Source organism: Alosa sapidissima, chromosome 11, assembly GCF_018492685.1.
Source record: "Alosa sapidissima isolate fAloSap1 chromosome 11, fAloSap1.pri, whole genome shotgun sequence".
Taxonomy (NCBI): Eukaryota; Metazoa; Chordata; class Actinopteri; order Clupeiformes; family Clupeidae; genus Alosa; species Alosa sapidissima.
In genome coordinates, this window is record NC_055967.1 from 5123955 (window position 1) to 5136454 (window position 12500).

Genomic DNA, 12500 nt, shown 5'->3' on the forward strand with positions numbered 1-12500 from the left:
TGCAGCGAGCCGGGCAACGACAGGACGTGCGCCGCCTGCCTGCACTACGACCACGGGGGCCGCTGCGTGCCCGACTGCCCGCCCGACACCTACAAGTTCGAGGGCTGGCGCTGCATCACCAAGAAGGATTGCGCCCACATGCACCAGGCCAGCGACCTCGAGTCCGAGCGCTTCGTCATCCACGCTGGAGAGTGCATGCCCGAGTGCCCGCCCGGCTTCACCCACAACGAGAGCCAGAGGTAAGAGAGGTCGTCACCATGGGGATGCCAAAGGGACAGAGGGACAGATTTCTATGTAGGACGAGAGACAGATTTCTGTGTAGGACGAGAGACATATTTCTGTGTAGGAAGGGACCTTATTTATATAGAATACCCTGAAACAGAATCAGGTGAGACAGATTTCTTTGTTTGAGGAAACCTTATTCATAAAAAAAAAGACATACTTGTGTCAGCAACAAATCGGGGGCAACAAATGACCTGCTTTCCAGTGGAGCTAAAGTCTGTAGCGTTGCAGGTAGCCACACAGCCAGGTCCATATCAGATCATGGCCAGGGCAACAACCTTTAGCCAGCATGGTGCATTCAGGGCCTCAGACCCCTGCTCTGTCACTCACCACTCTTATCTTAGCTGTCCTGGCCACGAAGCAACAGGAATCACAGGTAAGCAGGACTAAAAGCGGGCAGAGGTCATTGTCAATTACAAGGCCTGGTGCTGACCTTTTGACCTTTTGACCTTGCAGCCACAGGTGTCTCCACTGGCCTCCACGTGTCAGGTGTATGGAGCACCCATCTGAGCCCTGGAGCTGCTGATGGAGCACCTCTGCCTCTGTGTGTGGGTGTGTGTGTGTGTGTGTGTGTGTGTGTGTGTGTGTGTGTGTGTGTGTGTGTGTGTGTGTGTGTGCTGAGCTGTTTTGGGGCCCCTCATACATCATTGTCGTGATCACGCTGAGGAGTGCTAAATTATTCACCTGAGGCACACACTGGCCTCCCTCTCACCCCCCGCACTCTAAATACTTAAAGGAGGTGATTCCAATCGGGATGTGCCCCCGGGCCAAAGGAAAGAAAAACTCTATTAAAGATTGAATCCAGTGCAGTCGTTGCTTGGGTAACAGGGAGGTCAGGTGTCCTGCGGAAGGAAGTGGAGCTCTTGAAGGGCATGCTTCCACTCATCTCACCTGTTTATTTTTTCTCATTTTTTTTTAATTAAAAAACATTCCTCCTGAGACATCCAAGTGGAAATAGATATAAATCAAGAAGAAAGGAAACCTGTCTGACTGGAGCTGTGTAATGATCAGCCAGTGATCTAGCCAGGGGGAAGCATTTAAGTGCAAGGGACAAGTAATCATCAGAAAGTAAATTCCTTAATGACGTGTATCAGATTCCCTGCATAATGACAGCACCCCCCCCCCCCCACAGAGAGACATTGAGTCAGAGAGACATTGAGTCTTCATTTATCCAGCATATCCCTATGTTTTTTTTTTTAAATACACTTTTCCATTTATCACATTTTCCATGCCGTCTCTATGTGGCTGTGTGTTTGGCTTTACAAGTCCTGTTTTGTCTTGAGCGCCATTAGGTGAATCAGTCCGTCCCCTACCCTAGGGTTCACATTTCGAGTCTCAGCGGCAGCCTCCGACTACACCCTCTGAAATACACACTGACCTTTTACAGAGGGAAAAAGAGATTACATGGACAAGCGTATCTTTTCGTGAGACATCATAATCCAGTCGCAGATCCTTGGCATTCTGCCTGTTTGGCCCCTCATCATATTGGATTTCAGCTTGTCCCTAACTAACTCTCTCTCTCTTTTTTTTTTTTTCTTCCTCTGAATATGTCTCATTCTGTCCTCCCTCATCAACCACCCCCCCCCCCCTCACTCTCTCTCTCTTTCTCTCCCTCACACACACACTTTCCTCTAAACAGCATGTTCTGCAATGCGTGTGACGGCCTCTGTGATAAGGTGTGTGATTCAAAGGTCATCGACTCGGTGGATGCTGCCCAGGCACTTCAGGGCTGCACTGTCATCAAAGGAAACCTGCAGATCAACATCCGGAGAGGGAGTAAGTACCAGGCCACAACCTGAGGGCTCCTCCAATAATGTACCAGAGCTGCTCATGATTGGAACAGACACACAGTTATCAATGTAACCTGGTGAATACCGAGACATACAAATCAGAGTGAAAGGAAAGACTTGACAGGGATTCAGCCCAGACATCCTCAGTTTAACATTTTGTACGTTTTACCCGCAAAAGGTTAGTGTTGAACGACTGTAAGCCAGTTAAACTAAACTAGAGACACACAAAGGACACAGTTTCAGGTTATTGTTGTGTGTGTGTGTCTCACTCACACTTTGATCTCAACCTCTCTCCTTCAGAGAACATAGTGTCTTTTTGATTTCACTCTCTCTCTCTCTCTCTCTCAGAGAACATAGTGTCTTTTTGATCTCACTCTCTCTCTCTATCTGTCTCTCAGAGAACATTGTGTCTGAGCTGGAGAGCTTCATGGGTCTGATTCAGACGGTGACGGGTTACGTGAGGATCCGACACTCTCACACACTGAGCTCCTTCTCCTTCCTCAAGAGCCTCCGCTACATCAACGGCGAGGAACTGCTGGATGGGTAAGCCACAGCAGACACACACACAAACACACACACGCTGGCTCGCACACACACACACACACACACACACACACACACACACACACACACACACACACACACACCCACACACACACACGGGCGCGTGCGCACACACACACACACACACACACACACACACACACACACACATACACATTGATATATGTAAAATGTATACAGCTTAGTTTCAGCTACTTACCATCATCATATACAATCTTTTATGTAGTAGGAACTTTTTGGTCAAACATCTTTGGACATCTTTTCAAATGTTGCACCAGCACCAACACCACATTTTACACAATCTTCAATACTTGGCCCCATTGTCTTCTAACTTGCTTCTGGTGCTTGCATACGTTTTTATTTGACTTCCATTCCAGTTATTTGTTTTACATTTCACTTTTTTTGTTATTTTGTTGTTTGGTATTTAATTCCTTTGTCTTTATTTATTTTATATGCCTTGTATGTATATTTGTGTTCTTTGAAACTCGTATTGTGTTCTTTTAGTCTTGTTTACATTTATCATAACCTCAAATGAAAAGCACATGGGTACAACTAAAAAACGTTGTTTTTAAGAAAATGTAGCTTGACTTGACAGGGATGCCACTTCATACTGTCCTTGGAAATAAAAGCATTTCCTCAGAAAACATTTCATGCCTGTTATGGCTATGACTGTTTGCTTAGAAACATGTGAGGGTGAGGGAGAATGGGTGCCTACACTAAATCTGCATCTGCAGATTTCTTGAAGCTGCCGAACCAATTTCAAAAGCAAAAGTGTTTAGAAATGTTGTACTCAGAAAGCTGTGTACAGCATTTTTGAATTGCTCCCACCCTTCTCTCCTCAAAGAAGGGACAACGGCACATAGCTGGTCGGAGAGATCTACCATTTAGAGATGGATCCTGGGAAATATCAAAGAAGTGCAGTAATTGCGACTGTTGACAGACTGGCATCTCCTCACCCCCGTCGCCTACGTCCGCGTGACGTCACCAGTACCCCGGCCAGGGCTCTGAGAGGCTGGTGAGGGCAGGGCTTATTTTAGGGAGAGAAGGGACCTGGAGGGTCGTGGGAAAACCATTTCCCTCCACACTCATCGCCTTCTCTCCCATGAGCTTGGGTTTCACTGGTTCCGTCCATCCGATCGGTAGTGAAAAGATGTGCACATTTTCCCCATTCCAGTTTGAAAGGGGACAGTGACGTCCAGCCGGTCCAGCCGCTAATGCCCTGTCTCAGTGGTGCCGTCCCCACCGCGGCCCTGCGAGTCTGTGGGCGCGCAACCGGCCCCTCAGGGCTGCCTGTGACCATCCATTTTGACCATCCGTTTGGGAAGCAGCAGGCGTCCGACGCCCACGTGGCCGTGATGGACACCTGATCTGCCCGCGCGGCTCGTCTTAACATAGCGCACTCAAGCGAGGCAAAACCAGGCCAGATGATCCGCATTCTGTCACAGTGTCACATTACTCCTCATCTGGCAAAAACAACACCGAGTAGGCAGAGCGTCTTTGAGTTGAGCTCACCCTATTGTTGTGCAATGGAAAATACCACAGCTGGTGATTAAAAAAGCATGTTAAAATCTCTTTTATTTCTCTTTCTCTCATGCTTTCTCTCTCTCTCTCTCTCTCTCTCTCTCTCTCTCTCTCTCTCTCTCTCTCTCTGTCTCTCTCTCTCTCTCTTTCTATCAGTATGTATGCTTTCTCGGCTGTGGACAACCAGAATCTCCAGGCCTTGTGGGACTGGAACCAGCACAATCTGACCATCAAAGCCGGGAAGCTGTTCTTCCGCCACAACCCCAAGCTGTGCGAGCGTGACATCGTCGCCATGTGGGACAAGACTGGCGTCAAAGGCAAGATCGAGGTGGCCGATGTCCGGAACAACGGCGAACGGGCAAGCTGTGAGTTGACCAACACCATCCCGTCCCTATAGACATCTTGAGAGCCAGCTGAGGCCATTAGCATTGTTTCTGCCCCACCACATCCGCGAGTCTATTTGTTATTCTGAGGCAGCCTTTATAGACAGTTTTGTGTCTAATTTGTTTTTGCTCTGCTGTGGTCAGTCCAGCCCGACATGCTGCAGTCGCAGCCTTAATTGTGGTAAAAGACGCTCAAACAGCGTCCCCTGATGTGACTGGAGTTTTGACAGAGGCTAATTTCTCTGCCTGTAGGCGGTGAAATGTCCGACACTATTCGGGGGCTTTGTACTACCTTTAGATCTCGCCACCATGTGAGCACAGCATTCATTTGTGGCAATTGGAAAAAGACAGTTTGTCCTTATTTGGTCATGTGCAAAAGTCTGCATAGACTCGCAAACAATAAACACTGTTATTAAGATTAGGTTAAGTTTATTAGGTTTGATTTTGGCAGAGATCAAGGCTCGCGCTGCTCTCAAGCGTCCATGCCCTTGTCCACCTCCGTGCCTGTGCCTGTAATGATGGTGTGATATCTGTCCACTCAGGCCATACGCACATGCTGAAGTTTAAATCCAACAGCACTGCGAGTAACAAAATCAAGTTAACATGGGAGCGGTACCGACCACAGGACTACAGAGACCTCATCAGCTTCATCGTCTATTACAAAGAAGCGTGAGTATATAAACAGGATCATCTTATTAAACTGCATTGATGCACATATTTCCAATTAGCCAAACACCCAAACACCAATAACTCTCAGAATAACAACAGGTGCATTAGATCTTAATTTGCACACACATTTACGGTATAAGATCCTTTAAAGTAGTTGAATTACAGACATACATTTGTAGTGTTTAATTATATGTATTATGTAATTGATAATAATGACTAATATATTGACAGTTTATAAATGACTTTCCTATCATTGCAGTCCTTTCATACATAACCCGTTCAGACTGACAGATGTTCGTGGTCTCTAAAGGCACCTTTGGAACCAATAGTGACACGTTTACTGACGAATGTTCCTGTTTGATGAAAAAATATTTTCTGTCTGGCGACTGCCAATTTGGCCAGACATCATGCTCCATCCCACTGATGTGCAATGCTATCCCTCCCCTCTGCTTTCTCTGGCTCCGAACGCAGACCCTTCCAAAACATTACGGAGTTTGACGGACAGGACGGCTGTGGCTCCAACAGCTGGAACATGGTGGACGTGGACCTCCCGCAGGACAAGGGGACTGACCCAGGCGTGCTGCTGGCGCCACTCAAGCCGTGGACGCAGTACGCCATCTTCGTCAAGGCCGTCACTCTGATGATGGAGGACCACCAGTCATTGGGGGCCAAGAGCGAGGTGGTCTACATCAGGACCAGTCCCTCAGGTGAGATGAGCGCACCACACACACATACACACACACACACACACACACACACACACACACACACACACACACACACACACACACACACACACACACACACACAGAGATACAAAAGCAATGGGAGGCTGGGAGCAAATTGGTGTAAATGCTGAAGCAGCTTAAAGGATATATGCACACCCATAGACACAAGCATCCTGAAATAAGCCCCTTGATCTGATTTGAGAGTCCTGCCTCATTCAGCATTCAAGCAAATATTTTCAATTATTCCCTCCATTGTTTTGTACCCTCTCTCATTTATTTGTATGCTCATGTGTGTGGTCACTCAGAGCCCTCAATGCCGCGTGATGCCCGGGCGTATGCCAACTCGTCCACCTCCCTGGTGGTGAAGTGGTCTCCACCCATGCGGCCCAACGGGAATATCACCTTCTACCTGGTGCGCTGGCAGCAGCAGCCCGAGGACCGGGAGCTCTACGAGCACAACTATTGCTCCAGTGAGTATGACACCTGACCTCTGAACTCTCACCTCTGACCTTTAACGCCTGCTACCTGTTAATCCATGGTTATCCTTATATGACCAGTCACACAAGTGCACAGGATGGATAGCAGTATGTACACTCTTAAAAACGAATGTGGTGAAAACAACACAACGTGGGTTGTCCCTTCTATCTCCTCCTCTTTGCCCTCTTATTTCTCCTCACATGCATATCTCCTCTTCTCTTTCCTCCTCGTGCTTTACAGTATATCCTGTCCTCTCCTCTCTGCTCCCCAAAACCACCTTTCATCGTCTCCACCTTGTGATATTATCATCACCACCATCCTCCTCTAAAGGTGATGATGCATAGGGCAACCCCATAACTGGTTTTGTGCTTTCCAATTGGACCATAATGATCATTTGCGTATTGGTGATGAAAGTTAATCGTGTCCAAAATCAATGGCAACACACTAGAACAACAATACTTTGCCCAGCAACACTGCTCAAATAGGTGGCTTGTGTGACCATCAGCTTAAGACCCTTGTTTTGTCTGACTCCTCTCCCCCATTTCTCAAATGCAGAGCTGAAGTTGCCTATCCGCATCTCGGCCACTGTCCCCGACATGGAAGACCCCACCAATCCCACCAAGTCTGACGCCAATGGTGCCGATTGTTGCCCCTGCACTAAGAACGATCTCGACCTTAAGGCCAAGATCGAGGACAGCGACTACCGCAAGGTCTTTGAGAACTTCCTCCACAATGCCATCTTCGTGCCGAGGTAAGACCGGCGCACAGGTCCCTCTCTGCCTGAGCCCGCTAACACTAACACACCAGTCTCTCCACAGCAGAGGAGCCCAACTGCACGCACTCCAGAGAGGGTTGAGAGGGATGGAGGGAGCCAGTTGGCTCAGGCTGTCCCTGGGCCTTGTGTTCTCCACGCTTTACGGCGCCCATTCAAAGGGCCCTTTTCTTCTCTCTGTTTTCTCCTCTGCTGTTTTCCCTCCCATCTTCCTCCTTTTTTCCTGGAGTGCGATTATCAAAAGGGTTGAGCTCATAGGCTCGGGGCTGTTTTGTTCAGCGGAATTAGATCCAGAGTCGGAGCACTCGGAGCGGGAGGAGATCTTTCGGATAATTATTCCGATGTGGGTCAGGCAGAATGAGGAACCTAGGTGGGGTGTGTGGTGGGTGTGTGTGTGTGTGTGTGGGGGGGGGTGACAGGTTAGGGTAGCAGGGAGAAATGGTACGGTGGTCTTGATGAGGACACTGAACCTGCACCGTCCCATATGGCCGGTGTGGTTGTCCCGTTGCCAAGGCGACACTGGCGGTCTCAGTCTCATCTGATGTAGTAGCTGGCCTTAATTACAAGAAGACAAACACAGCCATGAGAGGAAAAGGAGAGAGAGAGAAGGAGAGAGAGATGAAGAGAGGTAGAGAGAGGGTGAGAGGGAGAGAGAGGGATCTGATTAATGAGCCTGAAGGAGCATAACATCTTTGTTTGCCAGAATGGAGAGTGACAACTGCTTCATGTTATCCATTTACCTTGCTTGTGGCTACAGCTCTTGGCTTGTTCCAGAGACCTCCTCCCTGCACCCTGTGACCTCATAGGACACACACACACACACACACACACACACACACACACACGCGCACACACATGCACGGATCACACATGCACCCATAAGGTCTGATTCAGGGTTGTCTCAGGTCACATATCCCTAATGCACCACTCAACCAATGAGCCTGTTTGTTTGCGTTGTGTGTGTAAAATGACCAGTGTGTGGCCCCCTCCACTACGGCCACCTCCACGTCAGCAGTAGTGGCATCAGTGGGAGCGTCGGGGCATCAGTGGGAGCGTTGGGGCATCAGGGCTGTGTGTGGGGACTTCACTCGCCTCAGAGACATGCTGCTCCGCAGTCAGAGTAGCAGTCGGAGCCGAGCAGAACATTTAAATGTAAATCAGACTCTCCCTGCTGTGGAGCCAATGCTAGCTCACACACACTCCTTATCACATGCATGCACACACACACACACGCACAGTCGCACACACATGTGTGCACACACACACACACACCCACACACACACACACACACACAGATGCTCCTTATGCACACACATACGCACGTGCAGATGCACACACACACACACACACGCACACACACACACACCCCACACACACACACAAATACACAATTCAGTGTCAGTACAGCTCAAGAACACACATTCACTCTTCTCCCTCTTGACCACATTAGAATTAGAATTAAAATTCCTTCTCCATAGCTGGGCATGAGGTGGGACAGGTACATTTCTCTCATTACGCATCAGGACGAAGAGATCTCTTGAAAGGTGCTGGGGTGTGTGTGTGTGTGTGTAGGGTGCTGTGGGGCTTCATTATAGAGCTATTGAATAGGTTGGGTGTGTTTGACGTATATATTTTTGGTATTTTTGTATTTACAGTACTCAATGCAGGACAGACAAGTTGCCAGTGTGGAAGCCCCACTCATGTAGGCCATATCAGGATGGCACTGTGTGAAGAACTTCTGACATAGAACATGAGAGAGAGATAGAGAGAGAGAGAGGGAGAGAGAGAGGGGAGGGTTTGAAAAAAGGTTGCATAGGGACAGGATGAGAAAAGAGGAAATCTGAGAGGAGCACTGACCACAGTATGTGTGTGTGTGTGTGTGTGTGTGTGTGTGTGTGTGTGTGTGTGTGTGTGTGTGTGTGTATGTGTGTGTGTGTGTATGTGTAAGAGAGAGAGAGTTCTGAATTATGCTGAAGTCCATAACTGGTTCATCATAAGGCAGGTGAGCTCTTTCTGGCCTTCTCACCTGACAAACTGACAAGAGGCCCTACAAAAGATGGGACTGCTCTCTGTCTCTCTCTCTCTCTCTCTCTCTCTCTCAGCAGAATAGAATAGAATTGAGTAGAGGTGGAGAGCAGAGGAGATAGAGTAAGGCCCTGTGTCCACCAATCGCGTTTTTTGCTGCACTGACCGCGCCCTCAACCTCATTTTCAGAGCGCTTCGCCAAGTGTTTATTGTTGCTAGGTTCCGAAGTTTTGATTGGTGGTCGAGAGAGAAGTGACATTTCAACTTTCAGCGCTGCGGAAAAAAAAACGGTCAGCGCAGAGGGCTTTTCGCCGGCGAGGACGCCGAGCGCTGTGAACGCTGAGCTTCATAGGATTTGTATAGGAAATGGCTACCGTCAGCGCAGAAAAGGCGATTGGTGGACACAGGCCCTAAGAGTGGAGTGGAGGAGCACACATTAGGGGGTGGGTGCTTCCAGGGCCATGTCAGTCCTCTCCCTCTCGCGCCCTCCAGCCTCAGCTGTTGGGGCGCCGTGCCAGGCCCCCCACTCGTCTCTCCTCACCTGACGTCACCCGACTGACGCACACGTCTAAGCCCGCCGCATCGCCTTTCTCTCCAGGGATCAGCGCCCTGGCACCGGTTCTTTTAGGCACGGCTGCCACGCCACGCCGCGCCACTCTACCCTCGTGCTGTGCTGCGCTGCACTGCGCTGTGCCCACCTCGGGTGCCCTGTCTGCATCCCCCGCACAACCCCCCCCCCACCGCCCGCCCTGCCATCTGGCTGGCCACTCCGGCTGGCACCGTGCAAGCTGTCATCTGCCCTGGCTGGTGCGCTGGACTCAGCTGTCAGAGGCACGAGGGGCGCTTGATGCCCGGCCAGGGCCCGTGGCTCAGGGGCCCTGTGGGGCCGTCGCTGTCCACCTCCAGAGGGCCCCTGTTAATGCTGCTGCGTGTGAGTGTGTTACTGTGTGTGTGTGTGTGTGAGAGAGAGAAGAATGGCACGAGTGCCTTTGCGTCATTGCCACATTAAGAGTACACTGGCTTCATGAGCCTTATGAGGGTCAGCGAGGATGGGGAGGGGAGGACAGGGGGACGACCTGAAAGGACAAGGAGGGCAGCAAGAGGACATAGGTGGAGAGAGAGACAGGGAGAGAGAGAGAGAGAGAGAGAGAGAGAGAGAGAGAGAGAGAGGGAAGGGTTTGTAAAAAGGTCACATAGGGACAGGATGAGAAGAGAGGAAATCTGAGGAGCACTGACCACAGTGTGTGTGTGTGTGTGTGTGTGTGTGTGTGTGTGTGTGTGTGTGTGTGTGTGTGTGTGTGTGTGTGTGTGTGTGTGTGTGAGAGAGAGAGTTCTGCTTATGACTTATGCTGAAGTCCACTACTGGTGAGATCTGGATGAGCTCTTTCTGGCCTTCTCACCTGATAAACTGACAAGAGGCCCTGCAAAAAATGGGACTGCTCTCTCTCTCTCTTTCTCTCTCTTTCTCTCTCTCTCTCTCTCTCTCTCTCTCTCTTAAAATTGTTCATGTCATCCTTCACCTCATGAACTCATCTCACGGCGTCCTCTTTTTTTTGTGTCCATGCGTATCAGCGGTTCGTCTCTCGTCCAGTTTACATGTAACGTCCACCATTGCGCGTCATTACCCCACTAGTTAACTCATATTGAACCCACCCCCCACAGACCCCCCCCCCCCCCTGTACCCTCAGTTAACCACCCCATTGCAGCCGTCGCCTGACTGTCGAATTTTTGCAGAGATCCCGAGCGAGCCAATCGCTATGTGACTGCAGCGGGCACCCCTAGGTAAGGTGGCAGTGTTGCTGGAGGGTTGTTGTGGGATGGGATGGGGTCCCTGCTGGGGTTGTGGAATCTGCCGCTGTGCCAACAGTTTACTTCATCACGTCTGGTGAGCCGCTACCGTCGCTAATGCTGATGCCAACGCCATCGCCTGCATGTTGCCGCAAGCGACTGCAATCCACCAGCAGTGGCCCACCGATGCTTATGTGGTTTTTATCAAACACCCCGCCACCCGACCTCCACTTCTACCACCATTCCAACGCCATGCTTTCCGTTGTTCTGTTGTTCTGATGAGTAGGCAGGGAGGGACCATGTGTTTTGGCTTTGTCTATCAGTTTTGTGCCATTTTATCATTCTCTAAGAACACTTTACTGTTGCTGTTGTGTCTTATGCTGATCCTCAGTAATTAGTTTTGACATGTTATTTCGTACACACCCACATGGCACTACACACACACACACACACACACACACACACACACATACACACATGCACGCACAGAGGTGCAACCATGGGAAGAAGCTCTATTGAAGGCTCCTAATGGTGTAAACTGCATTGTAGTGGTGTAATCTGGTCACTACTCATGGAGAGTGGGAGGCTGAGATGCTTTCTCTATGCTGTGCATTTGTTAGTGTTGAGAGTGTGCTTGGTGCAAAATGCAAATGTGTTGTTCGCAGTTTCTTAAAAGTATGCTAGCTTTGCCCTCCCTCCCTCTCCATTTGTTAAAAAGACAATACATTTGCCTCTTATTCCAGTATAAGTAGTCCAGAGGCTGTTTGTTCTCGAGGCCAAAGAAAGATTAGACATCTGTGAAGAGGTGGCCTGTCCTATTCCTCTATGCTCTCCTCTCTTCTTTCCTTTTTTCTCTCCTCTCCTCCTCTCCTCCTCTCCTCTCTTCTCCTCTTGTCTCCTCTCTCCTCTCCTCTCTATTCCTCTCCTCCTCTCCTCTCTTCTCTTCTCTTCTCCTCTTCTCCTCTCCTCTCCTCTTTTCCTCTCCTCTCCTCCTCTCCTCTCTTCTCCTCTTGTCTCCTCTCTTCTCCTCTCCTCTCCTCCTCTTCTCTCTTCTCCTCTTGTCTCCTCTCTCCTCTTCTCCTCTCCTCTTATCTTCTCCTCTCCTCTCCCCCTCTCCTCTCTTCTCTTGTCTCCTCTCTCCTCTTCTCCTCTACTCTTCTCCTCTCTTCTCCTCCTATCCTCTCTTCTCCTCTTGTCCCCTTTCCTCTTCTCCTCTCCTCTCCTTCTCTCTTCTCTTCTCCTCTTGTCTCCTCTCCTCTCTTCTCTCCTCTTTTCTTCTCTGTTCTCCTCTCCTCTCCTCCTCTCACTGCTTCTCTCTCTTCTCGGGTTTTAGGCCCCAGGAGCGTCGGAGGCGGGATCTTTTTGGTGTGGCCAACGGGACACTGGCACGCGGTGCGGGCCGTAACAGCTCGGTCACTGAGGGTGACACCACGGACCGCAAGCCACAGGACAGGGAGTTTCCCTTCCAGGAGACCACGGTGGATTCAGAAACGATAGAGA

At 49.8% G+C, this 12500-nt stretch overlaps 1 protein-coding gene across 1 annotated transcript in view; it reads left to right on the forward strand.

Annotated features, from left to right (window-relative positions):
- The first annotated feature begins 6 nt into the window (after positions 1-6).
- LOC121723688 (insulin-like growth factor 1 receptor) overlaps positions 7-12500 on the forward strand; it is a 31788-nt gene continuing 19294 nt past the window's right edge. The window contains exons 1-9 of the mRNA XM_042109604.1: positions 7-239; positions 1922-2058; positions 2471-2615; positions 4314-4522; positions 5083-5209; positions 5681-5916; positions 6243-6407; positions 6970-7165; positions 12334-12500. The exon at positions 12334-12500 is cut by the window's right edge and continues 111 nt beyond it. Coding sequence (XP_041965538.1) covers positions 139-239; positions 1922-2058; positions 2471-2615; positions 4314-4522; positions 5083-5209; positions 5681-5916; positions 6243-6407; positions 6970-7165; positions 12334-12500 — 1483 coding nt within the window. The 5' untranslated portion in view covers positions 7-138. The remainder of the gene's footprint in view (positions 240-1921; positions 2059-2470; positions 2616-4313; positions 4523-5082; positions 5210-5680; positions 5917-6242; positions 6408-6969; positions 7166-12333) is intronic.